The sequence below is a fragment of the Lissotriton vulgaris genome, chromosome 2_1, assembly GCF_964263255.1.
Source record: "Lissotriton vulgaris chromosome 2_1, aLisVul1.2, whole genome shotgun sequence".
Lineage (NCBI taxonomy): Eukaryota > Metazoa > Chordata > Amphibia > Caudata > Salamandridae > Lissotriton > Lissotriton vulgaris.
The window spans coordinates 2,115,522,249-2,115,548,772 of record NC_141687.1 but is presented as its reverse complement, the minus strand read 5'-3'; the positions used below and the strand labels follow the sequence as shown (position 1 = coordinate 2,115,548,772).

The following is a 26,524-nucleotide window of genomic DNA, read 5'->3' as shown; positions in this document are numbered from 1 at the left end:
CACAAGAGGCACATACCCTACTGGGCACATTGTGTTCGCACGGGTTTCTGCAAGTTCGCACGCGTTTTGTACAATTTCGCAATTTGCGAGATTGTACAAAACCCTCGCGAACTTGCAGAAACCCGTGCGAACATTAAAAAAAAAAAATCTGCGAGGATTCGCGGATTTTGCGGATTTTCGCAATCCGCAAATCCGCAAATCCGCAAATTCGCGGATTGCCAATCCGCAAAATCCGCTCATGCCTAGTCTAGAGTGAATGCACATCCCCAGCTCCTGTCATTCCAACACCAGATGCTGAATATACAAACAGTCAGAGGCACACAGGATGGTAAAGTAATAAAATGCTCACTGTCTAAAAGTGCAGAAAAATAATTGATGGACAGAATGCAGAACAATGTCATACATCTACCCCAGTACAGATATCTGGGCCTAAATCCATCGTTTTTTTGCTCACCATGCCATTCCAGTTTGGACCCAGCCATATGCAAATCAGTCTTGATCATGCATCTAAGGGGAACAGTCCAGCCCGAACTGCCAGGCCAGGTCTTCCCTAGACTGGAGGGAAGCATCCTAGGACCGGTTTCGGGCTTTCAGCCCTCATCAACCATTATAGCTTGACTCCAGAAGCATGGAGAGCATGGAGAGCACGGGACCCACGTCTGATCATACCCGTCCCACTCGGGGTGACAAATGCAAAAAGAACAATAGATGGATAGAATGCAGAACAATGTCATACATTCACCCCAGCACAGAGATCTGGGCCTAAATCCGTTGTTTTTTTGCTCACCATGCCATTCCAGTTTGGACCCGACCATATGCAAATCAGTTGTGACCCTACGCCCAGTGGGAACAGTCCAGCCTGAACTGCCAGGCGAGGTCCTCTCTAGATTGAAAACAAGCATCCTAGGACCGGTTTTGGGCTTTCAGCCCTCATCAGCCAGGATAGCTTGACTCCAGAGGCATGGAGAGCACAGTACCCACATCTGGGCATACCCGTCCCACTTGGGGTGACAAATGCTAAAAGAACAGTTGACAAACAGAATGCAGATAAATGTCATACATTCACCCCAGCACAGAGATCTGGGCCTAAATCCGTTGTTTTTTTGCTCGCCATTCCAGTTTGGACCCAACCATATGCAAATCAGTTGTGACCCTGCGCCCAATGGGAACAATCCAGCCTGAACTGCCAGGCAACGTCCTCTCTACATTGAAAACAAGCATCCTAGGACTGGTTTTGGGCTTTCAGCCCTCATCAGCCAGGATAGCTTGACTCCAGTGGCATGGAGAGCTCGGGACAAACGTATGGGCATACCCGTCCCACTCGGGTGACATATGCAAAAAGAAAAATTGATGGGCGGAATGCAGAACGGTCCACCCCGATCTGCCAGGACAGGCCCTCCCTGTACTGAAACAAGCATCCTAGGACCGGTTTCAGGCTTCCAGCCCTCATCAGCCAGGATAGCTTGACTCCAGTGGCATGGAGAGCACGGGACCCACGTCTGGGCATACCAGTCCCACTCTGGGTATCCCCAGACATGGGTCCCTTGCTCACTGTGCCACTGGATTCAAGCTAGCCTGGCAGATGAAGAATGAAATACCCTGAAACTGGTCCTAGGATGCTTGCTTCCGGTCCAGGGAGGACCTGGCATGGCAGTTCGGTCTGGACTAATGCCATGAGGCACAGGGTCAAGACTGATTTGCATATGCTGGGTCCAAACTGGAGTGGCATTGCTGGCAAAAGAACGATGGATTTAACCCAGATCTCTTGGTTGGGGAGAATTTTTGTATCATTCAGCATTCCGTCCATCGTTTGTTGCAGTTACACTTTTTGCCCTAAGTGGTATGCCCAGACGTGGGTCCCTTGCTCACTGTGCCACTGGATTCAAGCTAGCCTGGCTGATGAAGGGTGACATACCTTGAAACCGGTCCCAGGATGCTTGTTTCCGGTCCAGGGAGGACCTGGCTTGGCAGTTCGGTCTGGACTGTTCCTATGAGGCACAGGGTCAAGACTAATTTGCATATGGATGGGTTCAAACTGGAGAGGCGTAGTGGGCAAAAGAACAATGTATTTAACCCAGATCTTTTGACTGGGGGAGAATTTTTGAATCATTCAGCATTCCGTCCATCACGTGTTGCAGCTACACTTTGTAAAAGTGTCATTTTCCATCACAGAATTTACAAACCACCTTCAGCCAAAGGTGCATTGATACATTCTGAGTTCAGAGAGCCTAAACTCTAGTTCTCTGTTGTTTCCCTATGGAAAGTTATGCTTGCAAGATGTTACAGAGTAACATACATGTTGGCCAATAGGAAATATAGCCTTTCAATAGTGAAAAACGAAGGGCCTTATTTATGAAGGCCATGCAACACTTTTGCTCTGCTGTTGTGTCACTTTTCATGATGCAGTGGTGGAGTCAACAATGCGCCACGTTGCGCCATATTTACAAGGTGATGCATCTAGACAGATGCATCACCTTGTAAAGCCTGCGCCACATTATAACTACGTCGGGTATAATCTATGCAGGGTGGGCGTTCCCACGTAAAAAATGGTTGTAGGATGCCACTGTGCCACTGTGTCAAAACCTTGTGACGCAGTACCATCGGCACAGGCATACCCCAAGCATTGCTGGAGTTGTATCATGTTTGTGACACACCTCCAGCCATGCGTGACTTTTGCGCCAACAAATACGTCAGGATTTCTGACGTATCTGTCCTTACTTGCAACATGGAGCGCCGTACAATAAATATGGCGCATCCATTATGTTGCAAGGAAAGCACCGTGAAAACTGGTGTATTGCTGTTTTATCACAGCGATGCAACAGTTTTCATAAATGAGACCCGAATTTGCCAGTATTTCAGTATCAGGACTGGTCTGTATGTACACTGCACCCTGGCCATGGGGGTACCTTGAGCCTACCTTAGAGGTGCCTTACGTGTAAGGAAAGGGAAGGGTTGGGCCTGGCAAGTGGGTGCCCTTGCCAGGGCAACATGGCAGTTTACAACGGCATGCGCAAACACTGCAGTGGCAGGTCAGAGAAGCATTTAGAGGGCTACTCATGTGGGTGGCACAATCAGTGTTGCAAGCCCACTAGTAGCATTTGATTTACATGCTCTGGCACACACCGTGCACTTTACTAGGAACTTAAGAGTAAATCACATATGCCAATCATGGATAACAAATCATATCACAATTTATACATGGAACATATGCTCTTTAGTGCTGATCAGCAGGGGTAAAGTGCCCAGAATCCCATAGCCAACGAAAGCAGGGTCAGAAAAATGGTAGGCAAAAGGCAAAATGTTTGGGGATGACCCTGCGAAAAGGGCAAATTTCAACAGGGCTTCATTGTACACCTCGACTAAATATGGAGGCAGGCTGAATGAGAACCGATCAAAGTATTCATTTGGAAACCCATCTAGCCTTGGGGTCTTATTACGAGCCAGGTCTTATATTGCTTTCTTTAACACAGCCAAGGTAGTGAGTTTTCTAACTGATCTGGTACCAAGGCATTAATGGTGGGCAGGGGATGGGTGTTAAGAAACATCTTATTGTGCAAGGGGGTGGGGTAGGACGTGCCCTGTATAGCTCGGAATAGTATGAGCTAAACGCTTGTAATATAGCTGATTGGGATCTCAAAATTGGGCCCGTGGCAGAGGCGATTTCATGATTGAGGAAATAATAGTTTTTTCTCGGCAAACCATGGCAGTATACAGGGATTGCCCCCTGCAGCATGAATAGAGGCTGTGTATTCTGTGAAACTGTCACAGCGGAGGCACTCTACTGAGGCGGCGTGTTGTTTATTGGTGTATATCAAGGCATGGTGCGTTGTGTCGTCAAGAAGAGGGAAGTTATTCAACGCAGGCACTGTTTCACCTGCATCTCGAGGGGCCATGGACAATTCCATGTGAACCCCAGCTATGTTTTGAATGCAGAAGCACCTAGTAACCACTTTAAAGGAATCTGATTCAACTGCACGGCTGGGCTATATGGATTAAATGGGTACCACAAAATACTGGGCCATCTATTGTATCTTTGGATAACCTCCAGGCAGGAACTGGTGAGTGAGGAGTAGCCCACTCGACGTCGACTATATGTGCAGCATAGTCTGATATCACATGGCCCAGGTAGTCTGAGTGGAACTAACCGCCCGATTCATCAAACAAAATTGCGTTCGCAAAGGGCCAGATTCTGAGAATCTGGCCCTTTGCGAGTGCGATTTTTGCATTTGGGATTCAGCATCCCAAATGCAAAAATCGCTAATTATGATCTCGCAATTTTGCAAGGAATTACATTTAAGGAATCTCTATTTCAGATTCCTTAAATGCAATTCATCTTCCAATTTTTTTTTGCGAATTCGCAATTTCTGGCCGCAATTTACCGCGAGGTCAGACCTCGTGGTAAATTGCGAAAACTCAGAAAAATGCATTTAAATGCATTTTTCTGAGTTGCATGTTACACACACACATGTCCTTTGGAAATGTGTGTGTGCAACACCTGTGTAATATTTCATTTGAGGGGTGCTACAGGGTGTCCTTTGGACCCCCCTGGCACCCTTCAAATCGCTATCTTATTTGCGATTAGCAAATTGCTAATCGCAAATAAGGAATACTCCCCATTCATTCCTATGGGCCTTTTGGCCCATAGGAATGAATGGCGAGTTATTCCTTATTTGCGATTCGCAATTTGCGAATCGCAAATAAGGAATATGTAGGAATCGCATTTCTTTGTGCAATTTCTACATGAATCCCGTTTTGCGAGTCCTTAATAGCGATTCGCTATGATTCGCTATTAGGGGCTCGCAAAACGGGAGAGTGAAGAATCAGGCTGTAAGTCCTGACAACCCATAAAGCAGTCTAAGCAGGCTTAAAGATTATGTGGGGCTGAAGAATGTGAGCAAAGGCATAGGTGTGGGTTATGGGCTCTTCAAGCATCAAAAAGGGACCACGGTTGAGCCCATCCAGAGAACTGTCTGCAGTGTAGATGAGCTGGGGCTTGAAGATGTGGGGTGTGGGAACCGTGAAGAAAAACTTCCGGTACGTTGTCCCCACAGGTATGTATATTTTGACTATAGAGCTAAAACTAGATAAAGGACTGAAGGAAGCCTGATACTGCATACTTGGTGACGGTGGAACATATTTGTGTATTCTGACTTTGAGTGCCACTGGCCAAAGTGCTCGTTCAAGAGGCAAATATTGTGAAGCAAATAATGTTGCACTGAACTGGTAATTGGGTCCTGTATTATGCATTGTTTTATGAATGGTTTTACCAATAGGATTTTCTTGCTAAAAGGTTCATTCATAAATTAAAAGTAAACGTGATTACGTTCGCACTGGTGCAAAATGTGTGAGCTGCACTGGCTCAGGAAACCTTTCACCAGTAATGATTACAAATAAGATAGTGATGTTTACATTTTATTTGTAAATCATATATATACTGCCCGGCTGTGTCTGCATTTGCTATCCCTTTAACATGGCACATCTCTTCTCTTCTTCAGTGTCTGTGGACAGCACCTCGTTCCTCATCTCGGACATTGCCGACATCCCGGACCACACCTGCTCCTCCGATGACCTGTGCTCGCTGGAGGTTCAGGGGTCGATGCGCTCAACAGACTTTTCTCCATACAACACCATCCGCGCAGCTACCACTGACGCCAGCTGCAGCAGCCTCGAGCACGGCGTCCGCTGCGGGCTGCACCGGAATCACTCGTACTGCTCCCCTGGCGAGGATGACGGCGGGTCGAGCATAGTCTCCGTGGACAGATCCCAAGCGCAGGACGGTGATAGCTCCACTCAGGCCAGATCCCCGGACTGCTTGTTTGGACACTTCGGTCCGCCGCAGAAGGAATCCCTGAGCTCAGCGAGGGGGAGCAAGGCCCCTCTATCGTTAAAACCCATGAAAGCATGCTGTGGCGTCTTCGGCCAGTCGACGTCACACTGTCAGCCATCCCCCAGCAGCATCCCTGCGAACACTTCGACGCACTCTGGCTGCTGCGAGGGTTCCCTCATGCACAAGCATGCCAGGAAGTACAGACTGGCCAACATAGTCCGATCTACAAGTGACCCCGTTTCCTGTTCCTCCGGCAGAGAAGGTAAATGTGGCAAAGTAAAATACTGTGCCCTGGAAAGACTTTTATAAATTGATCATTACAATATGGTTTGGTAAATGCTCGTATATCTTTGAGAGTGGTCTGTGGGTGTGAATTCAACCGTGTCACAAACATAGCAAATGTTATATGATTGAGCCACCTGTCCCGGAAGTGCAACAGAATGCCTTAAATAGTGACCAGAGAGTGCCTGACAGGGAGGGCTGCTATTCATAACTAATTCAATGTATCTTATCCATAGCGGGTTTGTTTGTATTTTTACATATGAAACGCGGTATAGCGTGTAGGATACAACAAGCAATAGTGTAATTGATCAGTGACCGGCAATACGATATTGATGACGTGTGTTTATATTTTTATCTGAATTGTAGCTGAAATGGGGTAGTCTGAGATGTAAGGGACGCTGCTATCAGTATCATACAGATGTTTTGCCTCCCGCGTGATGTGTTAGACATTCTGTCGAAAACAACAGACATCTAGAGCTTTTCTGCAAGGTAGTCTGTTTCCACCTTTTTGAAATAATCCACATCTGCAGGGTGAGAAAGTGGAGTAGTGTTAGCATGTGATCGAAGGTTCTTTGAAGGAGGTCAAGGCAACTATGTGCAGTAAAACATTTGCTGGAGAAAGGAGAGGTCTGTGAGAAGGTCATTGATCGTATTGAAGGGGGATCGGGAGAGGACTTGCGCCAGGGTACAAAAATACAGTTGAAATGTATGATTCTGTGGGGAAGGCTTGAGGACTCCATGCTTTTTGAGCTTTCTTTTTCAGTTGGTCCATGTAGGAGAGGTGGTTAGATAAGTGGAAACAAGAAATATGACACCGGGCATGAATCAAGGACAGGAGTACAATGAAGGGCAACCAGTCTTGGATTGGAGTCTTAAGTGGGGTTTCATTCTTTTGGCCGGATTTGGCCGGACTGAGCTTTCATTAGATGCTGCCATCGAGGCTTGGGTGATCTGCAGCATTGTATGCCATCAGCCAGTAAGGTTTGAGAATACTTGCAGGTCTTTAGCATATTGGAAAAGAGTGAGACCTATTTGGGGAGTGGGGCTCCATGGGTTGTGTATGATCGTATGGTGTTGCAAATGCCCATACAAGTTAATATAGGGGAGAGTAGGGTCTGGAAGTCAACACTATATAAAGTAGCAATTTGTGTTGAAGACCTTTGACACAGATTCTGATTTGCCTGTCATTCTCAGAGCATTGTTGCCTACCTGTTTAGTTTCTCTATTAGTCCTGCAAAATCGTTGGCATTTGATGTGCTTTTGGATTTTTGGTGGCTACATCTCTCGCAAGGATTTTCTCTAAGAAGGGGAGGTGGGTCATGGGTGATAAACTGTCAGAATTTAGGAGAACTTTTTAGAGAAAGGGAAGGTCATCTTTTATAGAAGTGCAAGGTTAATGTTAGCTGTGAGTCAGGAAACTATGTGAATAATAGAGGTCAGAGTTTTGGGAGAACGTGCTATGATTATAGGTGATAGGAGATTGTTTTTTTATTGTTAGGTAGTAAATAGATTTCTGGTTCAAGATTCATTGGTCAGAGGTTGGAAGTTGGTTAATGAGAGAATGTGGCTGTGAAAGGGTAAATGGAATCATGACGAGCCCTGTTAGGAGGGATTCAGTATTGACAGGTATAATATGGCAGGGGACAGAGATGGCAGGTTTTTATGAGTTTTAGTGCTCAGGTGAGATCCAGAAAGGTGTCTTTCATGCATTTTTTTGAGGGGGGATGCAAAGATTGAAACATTAAAGGTACTGTTGGTGCTGACAGCGGTTAATGTGGATGTGAATTCAGAAATTCTGTACAAAAATAGTGTTTCTTATTTCCCGGAGCTCAGTAGGCGAAGAGAAAAATGATAGGATGAAGAGGAGTAAGATCTATCTGGATCGATAGTCAGTTAGATGAAATGATAGAGTTGCAGGTTAATGTTATAAACGGATGAGTGGGTTTCTAGATGAAATTTAGACAACCGATATATTTCTAAAGTGAGTGTCTGTGATTGTGTAGCCATGATCCACGGGTTGGGGAAAGATGCAGTATGACGACGGGTGAGCCACATATCTGCGATGGATAGAGTGTCTAATTTGATGTAACTTCTGTGTGTGCTGCTCGATCATGTATGATATGAGGAAGCATAGAGATGCAAGAATGCAAAGGTTGGTCTGGTGATATGGGTTTAAATGGTGATTTTTTTTTTTACCTGCGGAAGTGCATTATTGTTGATGGGTTGGAACCTGTGTGTGAGTTGAATGGATTGAAGGAAAGTGGCGAGCAGAGGCAAATAGTTGCCTGCTGGATACTGAGGTGCAGCTGTCCTTGCTTTAGGCCTATTCTATCTCTATCAGACTGTGGACTTGGGTGACGGGCGGACCGGAATAACAGGCGGGGAGCCCGGATATAGTGAGCTATTTCAGAGGTTTATTCAACTGTGATGCACAAAGTCAGAAGGAAGGTAGGGATGTAGGGTGGGCTTCTGGGTTGTAGAGGTCGGGTTGGCTCGGCTGATGATTAGGCTCGGGGAGGTTGCTGTGGATCAGGTTTGCTCCTCCGGTGTTCTCACTCGTCTCCACGGTAGTATACTGGGGCTCCTCGGAGTCTTAAAAAAGGAGAGAAGCGAAAGGGCTTTAGTCCGAGCAATTTGTACTCCGGAACACTTCCACCTACACCAGGGAGTGAGGGTGTATGGAAACGGCCCGTGAGGAAGGGACGGTAAGGGAAGGTGGACAAGGTAAGTAAGAGAGGGGAGGGACGAGGGGGTGACACGTGCTGGGGACAGTGCTCGGTCTCTTTTACAGTGCGTGACAAAGGGGTAATTGTACAGTGCCTCGGTGCTCGTGTACTCTACGCTATATACAACGCTATATACAAGTATTTACAGGAAGGGGCACTGAGAAAGGGTAACGTGTACTCACGTGCCCCGCCGCAACTCTCGTCCGAGTTGCGGCCGCTCTCCAGCTTCCTCCTGAGGACGCCACCAGTCTTCCGTCCAGACGTCCTCCTCCTCTTCCTCGCTTCGGTCTTGCCGCTCTGCTCTGCTCACTCTCGGGGGTTCTCTGCTGTCCGCTGTCTCCTGCCACGAGTCGGTCGCTCGGAACGCCTCTCCTTCTTTCCCGAGGGTTTTTCTACCTTCCGGGTCGTTGTCTGTTCCACCACTTCCGGGGTCAGAGGCGGCTGTTTCCGGGTCATCAGGGGTTGTCCCGCTTCCACTTCCGGGATCGCTGGGGAGTGCTTCCGGTCCTCCAGGCTCGGTTGACGATTCCTGCAGGGGGAAAAAAAGAGAAGGAGTCCTGGGTGACCGGGACGTTAATTGACCGGGCGCGGGGGACCGGACCCCCGCGCTCGGACATCGCTGCAAGGAGGTATGTGCTGCATCCGCTCCACACAGACCCTCTATGGGTTGACCTTTTTCCAGGAATTATGTTCCACATCATTATTTTCATTCTGTAGTGTTTATTTTCCAGCCGACAAGCCTGCCTAAATTCTCCCAAAAACACTGGGAGAAATCGACCAGCTAACTAGGGACATTGCATTTTTTTGTTTGTTTTCCATGAACAATAACCCACTTGTTTTTCAAAAGCAAATGAAAAATACAGACTGGTCCACCATGTCACATGGTATAGCAGGTCAGACAGCATTTTGCCAAAAGTTCTCCTTCTTCGAAGATGGAATCAGCTTCACAGAGCATTCCCTACTGTACAGGTAGGGAACTCAAACTAGGGTGTGTTTGGTAGCCCTACGTGAAACTGTATATGGATCCTCTGCAGACATGGTTTTAAAGTTAAATTAAAGGCTTTCAAGATGTTTCCCCATATTCAAAACACCCATTGCCTTAGCAGAATGCTCATTGTGTCCAGGTTTGTTAAGCACTGAATTTTCTATGTCCACAAGGCCGAGGTAAGTTGAGATTAAAATTGTATCAGGAGTATCCACACGGGGTTTGGAAGTTCAATATCTGCATTGGCCCTAATATGTAAAACATAAAACATAATTGCAGTGACAGGCCCTGCTTGTGGCTACGTATGCACGTCCCTATGTGTGTCAAGAATATTTGCATGGTCACTTTGTACATCTGCCCTAGTGTGTAAAGGACCATTCCAGCCTGTTCTCTTCCCATGACCTCTGTCATCTGCAGCCCATGTTTCTGCCTTGGTACTTCAGCCATGGGTCGCCTGCAGTAGGCAGGAGGACCAGCATACATCATCATGTGCACGCTGACTCTATCACTTTAAATGACGTTGCCTACTCGTGGTTCTACTTTCTAACCCTTCATGAATGTGTGTATTTCCTATGGAATGAATCTCAGGGCACACAAGCGCTCATCAACGCCATTACAGTGTCACTTTGAACTCTCTATTTCAGCTCTGTGAATAGTGCAGATTTGTGGCTGATTCTTCCCATGGTACTGACCCTCTTCCATGAGCAAGCAAGGCAATGCCTAGGCTATGGCAGGCAGCCAATTAGAGAGCATTTGACTTGCCTGCAACTCATGGGGAATGGGCTAAAGCTGCTAGTAGGGCTGCAGATGCAACCCACTTTGCTCTGAAAGCAGCCGCCACCTGCCAGGCGGAAGTTAGTCTTCCATGCACCCCTATCCTAAACACCTCCACAGAGAAGCTTAGCTGGGGCTTAGATTAACTAACTGGATCATCAATGGTTGCATAACACGTAATATTCTAGACATGCTGATACTAGCTCCTAGCTCTGAGATCTCTAGGATTGTGTGCTTTTAAAAAAAGGCACACAAATAAAGACATACATAAATAAAGGATTGCAATTATAAGTCAATCAGTCGGTTGGTCTTGTAAACGTCACGTCACACGTTCCTAAGTTTTTATTGATTTCCTATACATCTACACGCCTGGATGTAAAATCGAACGGAAAAGAAGATACAACAGATGCTACCATTATTAGCTCAGGTGCTAGAACCTACTGTTTAAACTTTAAGGCTGAACTGCTTTAGAAGGAACCAAGAACTGTGAATGGGCCTTGTTGTCTGCTTTCATGTCCCAAAATGGCAGTGATTTGACGCAAATGTGAATGTCATCATTTAAATATGAACTTGTCAATACTTTCTGCATACTGTTTGAGGTGTCCGGTGTATGTGTAAGAATGACAGTCGTTGCTTCCTTGCTTTCTGTACTGTCATGCAGTGCTGTGTGGAACAGCACCAATGACAGAGATAAGCCCCCCATTGCCGTATACTTCCTGCTGAGCCCCAAACATCACATTGAATATATACAGTTACCCAGAACCTATTCAATACTAATGTGTACCCCCTTATGGTACTTTAGCTATTGCTTTAATTGTAAAAGAATGAATTCCGGTGCCCAAATCTCAGTAGAGAAGCCCACAGCAAGTGCTATTAAATGTCAAGGCTCCAATCCATAGTTACCTCGAGCCTCTTTAATGCACCACCAGACACACCCTGCCTCTTTATCTTTCTCTTCCAGGTTTCTGCTTTCTCCCTTTCTGATGGTGTGCTGTCTTTCTCTTCCTCCTTCTTTATCCTGTGTAAGTTTCTCCCTCTCTTGCTCTCGGTCAATGTCTGATGAAAAAAATAAGAGCCAGCTCCCACGAATGAATATGGGTGGACCCCAGGTGCATCTAACAGCTCAAATTAAGCACTGACACCTTGTCAAGGTGAACCACAAAAGTCACTAAATAAAGCTGTGCTTTACCCTCAGGTAGCTTAGCACCAAGCAGTCAGGTTTAACTTAGAGGCAATGTGCAAAGTACTCTCAACCCTAATAAAAAGCTTTCGAATAGTAAACAAGTCCAAAAGCAATTAAAAATAATAGGGAGTATTTTAATAATTAAAATGACACCATTGAGATAAAAATCTCATAAGGAGAACCGTAGATGTGAATTTCAAAATTGTAGTCAAAAGTTAAAGCCGAACACGATGGAGCACAGGTCAGCTATTAGGACCAGGCTTGTCTTGGTGGAAAGCTTAACTTCTGACTTCTGATGAGTCATCGGCGGTGTAAGCAACAAACTAGGTCTGAAGAATGGTTCAAAGTAGGATCTCCTTCAGTGGGATAAAAAAGCAAGTTTAGACTGACCCGCAATTCGACATTGGTAGCTGCAGTATCAGCAGTGATTGCGGTCTCTGGTAGTTCTCCAGGTAGAAAGTTGGCAAAAAGTTGCAGTTTGGCGTACATGAAGAGTACTCTCTAACACCTGCTAACCCTTAGAGACACTCTTGGGATCCTGGGTTCCAGGAAAGCAGGTCCAGTGTTTCTTCAGATCTCAGGCAAGTTTGTGTCCATCCCTAAACCAGTTCTGGTCAGTTCCTCTTCTCCCAAAGGTTTTGGTGCCAGCCTGACTAGACAGATAATAGGAAGCACGCCTAGGTGTGAGCTTCATCTGGCAATAACCACATAAGAATTTCTGAAGCCCTGGAAGAGGCTGGTCACAGCACCCAGGCCATCTTGTGAAGGAAGGAGTACCCATCATCACACCCACGACCCTTTGTCTACTGTCTGGGAGCAATGCACATCTCACCAAAAGCGTGCCATCAGGGGTCAGGTGACATCTGGACCCGGACATTGGTAGGGAAGCCTTTTGGCTTTAGGCATGAAAATTACAACGTTCTTAAAGTGTAATTTCCAAAACAGTAATTTAAACTCTGACTTCAGCTTTAAGGTAGATTTTAAATTACTAATAAAAGACATCCCTGAACTAATTTTCTTGATATTCCCAAACTGAATTTAGCACTTACTAAATGTAATAGTGCAAACCAGTGTTAACCTATGGGAGAGCCATTCTTGCCACAGTGAAAAACGACTTTAAAGGGTTTTCACTGCCATGACATTTAAAACTTCATTTATACTTGCCCTACGTTTTAAATACCATGTACCCTGTCATATAGGCATTCAGGGCTTACCCTGGGGATGAATTATAACAATTAAAAAAGAAGGTTTAGGCCTGGAAAAATGTTTCATTTAGCCAGGTCAAAATGTTAGCTTAAAACCGCCCAAACAGGCTGCAGTGGCAGGCCTGGAGACATGTTTCAGAGTTTGACTTTAGTAGGTGGCACAATGAGTGCTGTTGTCCAGTAGTAGAATTTAATTTACAGGCCCTTATTAGATGTGGTACCATTTACAATCGACTTCAAAGTAAATTTAATGTGCCAATTAGGGGTAAGCCAATTCGAACATGTTTAGAGAGGAGAGCACTAGCACTTTACCACTGGATAGAAGGAGTAACGAGCCCAGAGTCATATGACCAAAAAATCGGGATCAACAAAAGGTGGCAATAATCTGCGGGAATGTAATGCAAAAGATTATCATTTCCAACAAGTCTGAAGGAAATCTAAGTATTTCAGAAATGTGTATGAGATACTGAGTTTAGGAATAGTGGTTATTTGTATGCCTCTGAATTTGGTGTAGCCCAAACTATTATGTGATTCAGATGGTATATTGCCAAATGTATTTTTTTTGCTCACTGACTGTCCCTTGAAAGGCAAATGAGAAATCTGATTGGTAATAGCAAAGGTTCTACTATTCTTTGTTTCCATGTCTCTCTCAATGAAAACGTTAACGCCACTTTTGTGTGGCCTGCAACACAAAATACCATAAAACCTGACTTGGAGACACTGCATTCCACCGAACAAAATCAATGCTTTTTGCTACAAAGTAGGTAGCTGCTGAATTTGAACCTTAGCTCAACCTGCATGTGGAGAAACCAGCCAAACCTAGGCATATCTAAAAACTAGGTCCTCGAGGACCCTGGGGGGTTCTAACTCACGTGGATCCTGTTACGTTTTCTTATCTATGAGGATTTGCAAACCTCGAACTGTGGCTTTAAACGCACATTTTCCTCACATTTCTGTGAGGGAATGTTCCCAAAGCTGTGGGGATGCTCTAAATTAGTATTGCTCAGCATTTCCACTTGTGTCCCATTATGGTTGGCACCCCACTTGTGTGGGTGAGTTCAGGGCTTGTAACAGAAAAAAGCCCCATAACAGAACATGGACTGATCAAATGTTTCTACTCAAAACTAAACCTTTGTTTTCAATGCAGGTAGCTGTGGATTTTGGTCCTGGGTTCAGCAGCCACCCAAGGAAAGCTACCAAACCATTTCTAAAAACTAGACAGGCAGAGGCCAACAGGGTGGTTAGGCTTGAGAGGGTCAATCTACTTTGTCTTATCCCCAGTGCACTACAAACCTCAAACTTTCTGTGAGAAAAAGTTCCGAAATCTCCATTGATCCACACATTCATACACCAAGCTTTTCCACATTTATCCTGAAAAAAGAAACACTGTCTCACTTGTGTGGGTGAACCTAGTGCGCATTAAACAGGCCTCAAAATTTCCTGTAATTTTTTTTTACTAATTTGGCAATGGACGTTACTGCGATATTTGTTTATTCAGGGTGATCTTCCACTCTGGGAAACCCACCAAACCCAGACACTCTTGAAAACTAGACATGTGTGCAAGTCCAGGGTGGTGTGCTTTGGATGATTCCCACAGCAATTTATTACCCTCCAAATGTCAATCTTTGTCCAAAATCACACATTTTCCTCACAATTCTCTGACAGAAACGTTCAGAATATTCAGAAAAGTGTTCACATACTTGTAGCAGTAAAAATACTACCCCACTTGTGTTACTTCTCCTAGTGCTCATGAAGGGATCCGACCAAGGACAATTGGAGTCTCACGAAGGACTCCACCACAGAAATGAGAGGAAAATGTGTACTTTTAGAAAACATTTGAAACACACCACCCTGAACTCCATTGGGTATCTACTTTTCAGAAACAAATAGGTTTACTATATTTCCCTAAGTGCTGTCTGAGCAAGAGCATGCATAGCCATTCATCAAGGCAAATAAGAGGAAATTCGGATTCACCCCTACTCTGCCAGTCCTTATATCAAAACTATGCCCAAACAAATCCAAATGTTCGGTTCCGTGCCATAGGGATGGGGATGCTCTGCGCCCCAGGGAGGTAGTACAACTGTTGGGACTTTGGGTTGATGTCTAGGGCCAATGCCTGGGTGGCCTTCCCATGTCCCATACATTTCCTTTGCCTAAAAAAAAATATCTTTGAGTTACTGCTAGTATCTTCACACTCAAAAATTTGAATCCACCCCCTGCTTCCAGGGTGTAGGGAAATGCAAGTCTACACTTTGTTGCAAATGTACATTTGTAAAAGGTATGTTATTTTATGTACGCTTATCACCCATAAGAGTATCTCATAAGCGTATCCAGGGGCTTTGCAGGTGGGTGGGCGACTATTTACCTTTTAGGAATATTTGAAATGCCTAGAATTCAGTTTCTTGCAGAGGTCAAGAATCATTCAGGAGGCTCTGATATGATGTAGGAGTATGTACCATGGCTTGGGGGAGATGTAAGAGAGGGTGTGGCCTCCGGCTTTGGTTTTGTGGAATTGGGGTATGTGAGCTAGTTAGAGTCGAGGTGAATGGAGGTGCCTGGAAGGTTAATGGAAGTGTATATGGCTGTTGAGGTAGGCTGGATAATTCTTGTGTAGTGCTCTCTCTATGTGTGTGTATGGTGTGAAGTTTGGTTTCAAAAAGAGAGGGTACCCCACTATCACCAGGGAACAGGGTAGGAAGACAGTAAGTCAAAGGGGAAATCCCTGGAGTTTACTTGTTCACCAATGCCCTCAGCCCTGTCTTATCAGGGAAGAAGGGCCAGTAGTGCACTATGTCTCAGGTGATATAAAAAGGTTTCCACAAAGAAATAGAATCGTTAACAATCTAATTTTATTAAAAACCAGTGTCTAGACAGTAAAAAAACAATGCAATTTCATACAAATCATTACAATGCAGTTTAAAATCCAAGGGATGTACCTTGAAAGGATTATACTCAAATGAAAACAGTGTTACACAAATACAATATTAAAATACACAGCTAATAGAGACATATCCAAAACATATTGGCAATTTATGTACAAAAGACAAAACTACATAACATGACAAAACCCCTCGTATCACCGTGGCTCACAGATATCTCTGCCACTTAATATTCCTAGATCCAACGGCCTAAACCACTTTGACTCATGTAAACATTAGTGATGACATTAGGTATCCATCTAAAGTTTACCAGGCCCTGACTGGATTCTTTCTGTCAGAAGACAATGCGTCGACGCGTTTCGGTGCGGTACAATTGATTCTGTGGCACCTTCCTCAGGACTTTTCTTGCTGGGGTTTCAAGAAGCGGTTAGTTACACTGTATCCCCAACTAATGTAGGAGACGTTCCAGTATGGGATCAGCTTTGCGTTAAACTCTGATTCTGCAAGCTTTAGTGTGGATATTTCCTCTCTCCTGAACTAGGAGCTCCTTCTCTTGGGGTGTCTTCCTTTCGTATTGTCAAGCTATTTCACAGTTTGTTGGATATCTCTTAGTGTTTTAAAACGTTCCTTGAACGGGCATAGAATATCGTCGGTATTCCCACGAACTGGATATGTTCTGGATTTCACCGGAATCGCGTGTCTGCCTCGTTCCCTCACTCACTGAAGTTTGTGCAGCAAGGAAGGTGGAGGATGAGTCTTGCTGTTCTGCAAAGATTGTGTGGGAGGAATGGTCGCAGTGGGTGAGACGCTGCACATGAAGAGGCAGTGGATGCAGGCAAAAGCTCCTTCTGTGTTGTGCGTTGTGGGATGGGAGCAGCGTGGGGATGTCCCGTTTGAGATATCAAAGGAGATTCACTGAGTAGCATATGGGGGTTGAAGGGCCAGGCTTTGTGGCACTGGGCGTGGTCCAGGCATGGACAGGTGCAGACAGGCTTTCCGTTGTCGTGCCTTTGGCACTCCAGTGGTTCACCTGCTTGCACATCCACTGCACATTTACATTGCTTCCACCATTTAGTAGGTCCTGGGGGGGGACGAGCACAGGGAATGGTGATCAGAGCTCAGCAGACTCACAGGAAAAGTGTGGCCGCGTGGTAAGAACAGGTAAGGAGAGGTAGGAGAAGGGAGAGGGTGCAGGAAATGGGAGATGGCAAAAGGGGCACCAAGAAATGGCAGAGCACAAGGGAAAACAGGCACAAGGTAAAGAAGCAAAAAGATAGGCTAACAAGTGAAAAGTGAAAAAGAACAAAAGTGCAGCTAAGTGTAACAAAGGCAGAGAGTTTGAAGCAGGGATTCTGCTCATACACAGAACTGTGCATAGAGACTTGGAAACTCAGTGAATTAGGGTGTGCCAAAACTCACCTTAGTAGCCAAAATCCCCTACCAGACTAGCAATCAGTGTCTCGTTGGTTCTTCCATACCTCCAATGATTAGACAACCCAGAACATGGAACTTAGAATACCTCAGGCAATGTGGAACACATGAACACTCTTTCGTTATACACTCATGCGAGTCCAAAACGGGGAGTAAATGAAGACACGTGCAAGTTTGAAATATTTATTTCTATTGCTGTGTTCTCAGGCGCAGTACCTTAGCTAATACAAGCAGGCATATTATAAGCAACAAGATTATCAGCATAGTTACTATTCCATAAAATACAAAAGGAGAAAGCATGTTAAATGCTAAATGGAAATAGACTAGATTACACCTACATTTCACACTCCTTTACTATTATGTTATTTTATATCTACAGAAGGTCTCTTAGGTTTACGAGGGTGGCCCCATACCTCTGGTCTTAGTAGAAATGGATCACATCATTTTCTACACCAGCTCTCTCCTTGCGAATGTTCTCCAAAGTGTGTGAGAATGCCTGTGAAGTGAATTATGAAACGCGCCAAATCAGAGGTGACCACAGCTGCATATATATTATGTCTAGAACATTCGCTGATCAGACCGAACAACAACCACTGTGTTGAAATAACCTTAAAGGTCTCGGCACTCACTGTTCAGACAAAGCTTACCAAGCCAAGCTGCTAGTATGGAAAAACATATTATTCTCATGTGAAGCTAAACAGTCCTCTAGACTCAAAACATTTGTAATAATGTGCGCCGTGTGCAAAGGCAGCAGAAAGGAAAAATGGCGTTTAAACTTCTAATAAGCTCATGCTAACTTTACACAGTGTACATGCAAGGCTCAACCCCATGACAAGTTAAAGAGAGAGCACAGAGTGAGAAAATAGGGCAAAAGAGTGCAACAATGGGAAGAGTGAAAAAGAGGGCACAGAGTGAGAAAAAGAGCAAATAATGCAGCAAATAGTGCATAGAAACGAGCAAAGGGTAAAGAAAGAGTGCATAGAGTTAGAAAAAGAGCAAAGAGTTCAACAGTTTGCAAGAATGCACAAGAGAGTGTGGCATACGAGTAAAGAGCAAAGAGTGCACAAGTGAAAAAGATAAGTGAGAGCCAGAGAGAAAAGGCACAGAAGAGCTGGAGAGTAATCATCGGGAGCCAGGTCCTCAAGGGCCTAGACCAGCCGTACAGCTGATCCAGGGTAGGCCAGGGAGGTCATGGCTGGGACACCTGCTTAATAGCAAAAAGTAGTACAGTTACTACTAGGAGAAAATATACATATACAGATTTACTCACATTTATATTTACATTTGTGAAGAGGCCCAATTGTGTCTAAATTGTTGTTTACAAAAATATTGCTGTATTGAATTAGAAAATCTACACCCAGTGGAGTTATACTTTTATGAATGATATTTAGGCAACAATATTATTATCAGGTGGTAGTTTTTCAATAGATAGCTGAAACACAACCTTCTTTAATAGATGGTGTGAGGGAGAAGTTCTAGTATGTACCATTGTCGTAATTTTCAATTTGCATGCAGCCTTTTTACAGTCACAGGTGTATGAACAGAAATGCCTTGAAGGACTCTCCAAATTTCTGCCATAAATAAGGTGATGTGCACTTAGTGCTCTCATCCTGAGTGCCCAAAGGTATATTTAAAAATGATATCGGAGACCCTTGACACCTCTCAGTCTCACCCACTCTTGCACAGATAAGAACTAGGCAGCAGGGGTCTGCTGCCACCATTTGTGCAGGGATACCTTCTACCATGGTCCTTCACCGGTTATTCGAACACCCAACACTGCTGTATGCAATTGGACTACACCCATCCTAAATGGGGATTTTTTTTTAATACAGTTCACTTCATCTATCAACTTCAAGTGCTCATTCACTCCACCAAAAATGGAGATCAGGTTTGGTAGTGATAGGTGGGGCGGGAAATATTTATGTCAAGGGTCAGCCCCTCTCCTTTGAACACTTAAAATAGCCAGCATGCATATTTCTCCTCATTTTTTCATGAGCAGATGCATGCATTGACGTCATTTAGATTCATTTTATTTATGTATTTTATTTTAACAATTTATGAAGCGCGCAAATACCCCGTAGGTGTCTCGGCGCTCAGCAGCTGTTCTCAATCCCAGTTGGTGGGGCAGTGTGGGAGAAACCCAGACAAAATAATAGCAACAAAAAAATGAAAAGAGAACTTACCTGCCACTGCTAGACACCCACTACTCCTCTGTTCCTGTCCCAATCCCTGCCTCCCGGATTTCCATGAACTGCTGCACACTACGCAGGCTTCCAGATGCCAATCTAGATGCTGCCCTCATGCTGGGAATGCAATTGCCAGCATGAGAGAAGCACTGGGATTGGTCTGAGTGGGCTGGTTTAGCGCTGAGACATGGCCTGGCTTTGCAGCATAACTCAGGTTGGAGAAATGTTAAGTGCACATGTCGGTTTGGCCATGCTAAGGCAGCTGGCCAAACCAACAGGCGCACTTAGCAGTGTATATCTTTTCGTCTCCCTACCCCCACCCTAAGACTAGGCTGGCTCTGTGAAAAATAAAATGATAATTTTTGGCTCTACTGTCTGTCAGCATTGGGGCGATGTTCCTCTGCCATAACAGAGGAGCTCCCCTGTTTGGAGGTAGTCAGGGGCCGCAGCTGTGACCTCTAGCTTGCTCCCTGCTACTCCTGGCATTTCCTTTTCGACCCCTTGACTCAGAGTGGCAAACAGAGTAGCACGGAGCAAAGCTTGAAATCACAGCTTCGACCCTTGACTACCTCCAAATGAAGTCCATGGATGCATGCCCTCCACACAAACACGCTCACGCTTTCATATACTGCTGACAAGTGGATCCATCTCTTTTGTATTTCTGGGTTCATGTTACTGTCTTCTACAAACAAGCAGCACAGGGAGAACAGGGTAAGGGCAGACGTTGGCAAGAAGTCACTGTAGGAGACCACTGCAGCATGCTTACACAGTACTGTGTTAGAGCACTCAGAAGGGCATGTAAGTGCTATATTCACCATCAATGTAAACAAATATAGGCCCAGAATCTCAAAAGATTCACAGAAGCAGCAAAGCAGCAAAAAGTGCTGTTTTGCATGGCAGGGAAGGAGCAGTAGAGCGCCATATCTGCAGAGATATGGCTTTCTCCTCCCCTCTCCCTAGTGCTGGTGCTGATTTCAGCTGCTGTGCGCCAGGCACACACTTTAACCGCATAGTGTTACGGTGTGTGCCTGAGTCTACCATAGGTTTTGTAAAAAAACGGTACCCTTGCACACATGCAAAGTTGGAAAAGCAAGGAGAAATTAAAACATTTGTCCTTTTAACACCTGCTTTTCAGCAGTGTAAACTTTTGGCACTAAAACCTGTCTACTAATGTTAGTAGTTAGGGTTTAGCATCAAAAAGCATGGGTGGTTGCATGGATATGCCCATGTACCACCCATGTAATGCCCCATTGACGCAAAATGATGCAAAGTGGTGTTTTGCGCTGCTCTGCATTACTTTTCCATGCAAACCATCGCAAATACCAAGGGACTCATTTATGAGGTTTTGCCGTCGGGAAGCGCAGCAGGCCTTCCTTCTGCACTACCCTACGGCAAAAGAAAAAGGCAGGAATGCGCTGTGCGCCAATGCCTTTGCACAATGGTGCAAGGGTGCCTGTGTTGCGGAGGATGATTATTTTTGTACAGGAAGGGAAACTTTTCTGTACAAAAACAATCCTAAGAGGCTTTTCCTCTTTCTACGTGTGTTGCAGAAAAAGGAAAAACAAGGAGAAATAAAGATATTTCTCCCCGTTGCGCCTCCCTTTCGCCTCCCCTGGGGAGGGGTAAGCTTTTGGCACTGTCTCAGATTTATGATGTCTCGTAATACTGGGGGAGTGTCAAAAGGCCATGGATTTTCCTGGGAACGCTCCCAGCAACACCCATTGCACGCCCCTTTAACCCCTTCGACGCTGATGACGAGCTGGGCTCGTCATGGCGTAGCCTCCTCGCACGCTGATGACGAGCCCAGCTCGTCACGTAAAGTGCGTTTTTTAAAAACCCAGCGTACGAGCGGAATTCCGCTAGCGCGCATGCGGTTAACGCAGAACACTGCGTTAAAGGGACTGTTATTTATCAGGCAGCATTAGGCCAAAAAAAGTGGCTTAGTGCTGCCTGATAAATATCACGCAGGCTTCTGCGCTAGGGAACGTCACAAAAAGTGACGTTCTGATGGAGAACCAAATGTTTAGCGCTGGTTTAGCCAAAAAAGTAGCGCTAACCCAAAGCTAAAACTTTGTGAATCTTTGCTGAAGAGTGCATGCACATAGGTGCAAACCTAAGCCTTACCCACATTCTGTAATCTCCAGCAAAGTGTCTCTTCTCTAAATTTCCAAAACTGGTATCTTGGGTTTACCGCACAGGCACTTGGCACATTGCAGTGCTTTTGAGTATTTTATTTGCTGTTATGGGTTAGAGATCAAAAACATCATTTTGAAAATTGCTTTGCCTCCGTCAGTTTTTCTGCACAATGATATGAGGGCTGCAGGGTTTCCCTGGGGTGGGATTCATCAGAGTAGAGAGTAAAAGGCTTCGAGATGCAAGAATGAAACGAGGCTTGCTCCTGACACATATCCTATTGCCAACACAGCTGCCAGCTAACTGCTTCAATATTCCTGAATGATATTAGAGGTTCAAACAGTTTTAAGATTGTCTCAGGCTGGAGACGAAATATTGAACGCCTCACAATGTGAGTGCTGGGTTTGCTCACCTTAATCTTTAGCTTTATTTCCTAACATATAAGTAGCAATTCAGCACAAGCACCTTTGTGCCGCCTTAAATATTAGTACACACGTTTATTTTTAGGTTGCTGGGTCGTCCATAATTATTACATAAACAGATGTAGGTGCTGTTTTGTAGTCAGTAAACATAGTGATGGTTAACATATCCTTACGATAGCATATTGAGAATGAGAACTGAGATCAGAGTTATTGAACATATTTCTGATACCCGGGACTAGTTCATGCAGAGTAGATCTATTCAGTTTTATATATGTTTTTGTATTTCTCCTGCTGTCACCCGTGGTATGTGGAACCTCGCCCCGCATCCAAAATATGTGAGCTAACCAAAAGAGTTGAGAGGGAAATATTATTACTTGAAATTTGATGATGGGAAATGTAGGAGACACACTATGCGTTTTGTGCAATACAGTGTTTTTGATGAAAGGATACTGACCCCAATAATTTGCATCCAAACAGAGACCAGTCAAAGTTCCCAAAGAACATTGACCTAACTGAGCTGGCATTGTACATGAAACTCGTTTGACGATAGTCACCTGACGTTTTATTAGAGTCAATTGCATGTCATGCAAAAGACATCAAAGTCACTTCAGATTACTATATTATTTTGGTGAATTGATGTAATTGCTTGGGTCTTTCACGTTTATTTCATCTGTTTATTTAAAGCACTTACTATAGAACTGGAGGCAAAGGGATTTTAATTGTCTGGGTGTGGTTCAAGGCGTAGGCGTGACACAGTCACGTGGAATGTCATTGGTCTCACAGTAGCAAATACACTTCAACAAATTGGTAGGATTATTCAGGTGTTTCCCAAATGATATTTCCTCTGATGTAATTAAGCAAAATTCACCACTGTAGTGAAGCAAAATATCATCCTTTCAGTTAACTGGAAGGGTCAGACATATAGCCAGCTAAATGACCTAGGGGTGTATGAAAATGACAGCTCTACTTCAACAAACGCAGTATAATTTTCTGGGGAAATGTACAAATGTTTTGAAAGGTGCAATCATTTTCTTTGAATAAGTGGAGAAAAAGGGCCTTGTAGGAAAAAATACCTTTTCAAGTTCGTTTTTCTGCAGAATGTGGAGGAGAGAGGCAAACCCACTGTGAAGCAAATATGAGTACAATTTGAAAATCAGAACTACACTTCTGTGCAATGGAGCAGAGCATTTTGCAAACATTTCAGTGTTTACCGCATCCTTAGCTTTTGACGCTGATCTGCTTCTCGATTTTTCAATTTCCTCACATTGCTGAGGCCTTAAATATATCTGCCTTACTTCAAATGCAACTCAACATCTGATGCAATTAATAAAGGGACAAAGGAAATAATTCACAAATGAGAGGCATTTTGTGCACACAATTTACTCATTTATGTTACAAAATAGATACTCAACCCCAGACCATTGCCTCTGCGCCGCCGCCATTCAGATGATCCAGACATTTCATTTAATGCCGGTTAAGTGATATTTTCTATAATAGATTTGTAGCGGAGACGCCAGTCTGATGTCTGGAAGTCGCTTCTGGTTTCCTTTCATATTTTATTGAACCTTCTTTCGTTCTGCTGTTCAGCCATACCCATTTCATGCAACAAATCAGACTTTATTTACTGCCGATTCACAATCTGAGATATTTGATAACTGTTTATATGTATTCATGATTTATAGTTTCCTGCTTTCCAAAAGTAAATTATGAATTCTCAAGTTCTGTTGAGGCGTTGACTTTAATGTTGCATATTTATTCATCAGACAAAAATGTTGCCTTTTTATTAATAATTCTCCTTCCCATTTACATCTGCAAAATATTATGATCCCGCTTTCCTAAATTATCAGCGAATCATGTATTTACCATAGACTGTCAAACTCGATACTATATTGAATTGCGATGCATTGCGCGCAACAAAATTCGTTTTATTTATTTATATGTTTACTTACCTGTAATCTGCCGTAATCCATAGTTTACTACCTCCCACCCTGTCCCTCCCCCTCCCAACGTCACCGCCCGGCAGCACTCCCACCACCGACCAATATTGGGTGCTGGCCTGTGGCATCTTGTTTACTCAAATGTCAAGGCTTCTGAAAAATCCTGGTGTTGATACCAATGCTATTGCAAACAAAACAGGTGATGGATCAATGTCACACATTCATCCCAGTCCAAAGATCTGGGCCCAAATCCATCGTTTTTTGCACTCCACACCACCCTGGGTTAGATAATGGCGATATGCAAATCAGCTCTGACCCTGTGCCCCATGGGAACAGTCCAGTCCGAACTACAAAAGCCATGTCCTTCCCAGAACGGAATCAAGCATCCGAGGACCGGACCGGTTTCGAGGTAACACCTCTCATCAGCCCGGCTAGCTTGACTCCAGTGGTGTGGAGTGCCTGGGACCCACGTCTGAGCATCCCCAGCGCACTTATGGCGGCAATTGCAAACAAAACAGGTGATGGACCGAATGTGGATCAATGTCACACATTCATCCCAGTCCAAAGATCTGGGCCCAAATCCATCGTTTTTTTGCACTCCACACCACCCTGGGTTAGACAATGGCGATATGCAAATCAGCTCTGACCCTGTGCCGCATGGGAACAGTCCAGTCCGAACTACAAAAGCCATGTCCTTCCCAGAACGGAATCAAGCATCCGAGGACCGGACCGGTTTCGAGGTAACACCTCTCATCAGCCTGGCTAGCTTGACTCCAGTGGTGTGGAGTGCCTGGGACCCACGTCTGAGCATCCCCAGTGCACTTATGGCGGCAATTGCAAACAAAACAGGTGATGGACAGAATGTGGATCAATGTCACACATTCATCCCAGTCCAAAGATCTGGGCCCAAATCCATCGTTTTTTTGCACTCCACACCACCCTGGGTTAGACAATGGCGATATGCAAATCAGCTCTGACCTGGGCCCCATGGGAACAGTCCAGTCCGAACTACAAAAGCCATGTCCTTCCCAGAACGGAATCAAGCATCCGAGGACCGGACCGGTTTCTAGGTAACACCTCTCATCAGCCCGGCTAGCTTGACTCCAGTGGTGTGGAGTACCTGGGACCCATGTCTGAGCATCCCCAGCGCACTTATGGCGGCAATTGCAAACAAAACAGGTGATGGACCGAATGTGGATCAATGTCACACATTCATCCCAGTCCAAAGATCTGGGCCCAAATCCATCGTTTTTTTGCACTCCACACCACCCTGGGTTAGACAATGGCGATATGCAAATCAGCTCTGACCCTGTGCCCCATGGGAACAGTCCAGTCCGAACTACAAAAGCCATGTCCTTCCCAGAACGGAATCAAGCATCCGAGGACCGGACCGGTTTCGAGGTAACACCTCTCATCAGCCCGGCTAGCTTGACTCCAGTGGTGTGGAGTGCCTGGGACCCACGTCTGAGCATCCCCAGGGCACTTATGGCGGCAATTGCAAACAAAACAGGTGATGGACCAAATGTGGATCAATGTCACACATTCATCCCAGTCCAAAGATCTGGGCCCAAATCCATCGTTTTTTTGCACTCCACACCACCCTGGGTTAGACAATGGCGATATGCAAATCAGCTCTGACCGTGTGCCCCATGGGAACAGTCCAGTCCGAACTACAAAAGCCATGTCCTTCCCAGAACGGAATCAAGCATCCGAGGACCGGACCGGTTTCGAGGTAACACCTCTCATCAGCCCGGCTAGCTTGACTCCAGTGGTGTGGAGTGCCTGGGACCCACGTCTGAGCATCCCCAGCGCACTTATGGCGGCAATTGCAAACAAAACAGGTGATGGACCGAATGTGGATCAATGTCACACATTCATCCCAGTCCAAAGATCTGGGCCCAAATCCATCGTTTTTTTGCACTCCACACCACCCTGGGTTAGACAATTGACTCCAGTGCTGTGGAGAGCCTGGGACCCACGTCTGAGCATCCCCAGCGCACTTATGGCGGCAATTGCAAACAAAACAGGTGATGGACCGAATGTGGATCAATGTCACACATTCATCCCAGTCCAAAGATCTGGGCCCAAATCCATTGTTTTTTTGCACTCAACACCACCCTGGATTAGACAATGGCGATATGCAAATCAGCTCTGACCCTGTGCCCCATGGGAACAGTCCAGTCCGAACTACAAAAGCCATGTCCTTCCCAGAACGTAATCAAGCATCCGAGGACCGGACCGGTTTCGAGGTAACACCTCTCATCAGCCCGGCTAGCTTGACTCCAGTGGTGTGGAGTGCCTGGGACCCACGTCTGAGCATCCCCAGCGCACTTATGGCGGCAATTGCAAACAAAACAGGTGATGGACCGAATGTGGATCAATGTCACACATTCATCCCAGTCCAAAGATCTGGGCCCAAATCCATCGTTTTTTTGCACTCCACACCACCCTGGGTTAGACAATGGCGATATGCAAATCAGCTCTGACCCTGTGCCCCATGGGAACAGTCCAGTCCGAACTACAAAAGCCATGTCCTTCCCAGAACGGAATCAAG

General features: G+C 45.2%; 1 protein-coding gene across 1 annotated transcript in view; it reads left to right on the top strand.

Annotated features, from left to right (window-relative positions):
* ENTREP2 (endosomal transmembrane epsin interactor 2) overlaps positions 1–26,524 on the top strand; it is a 1,796,185-nt gene that overhangs the window by 1,640,611 nt on the left and 129,050 nt on the right. The window contains exon 9 of the mRNA XM_086959018.1: positions 5,496–6,089. Within this exon, the coding sequence (XP_086815144.1) occupies positions 5,496–6,089 (594 nt within the window). The remainder of the gene's footprint in view (positions 1–5,495; positions 6,090–26,524) is intronic.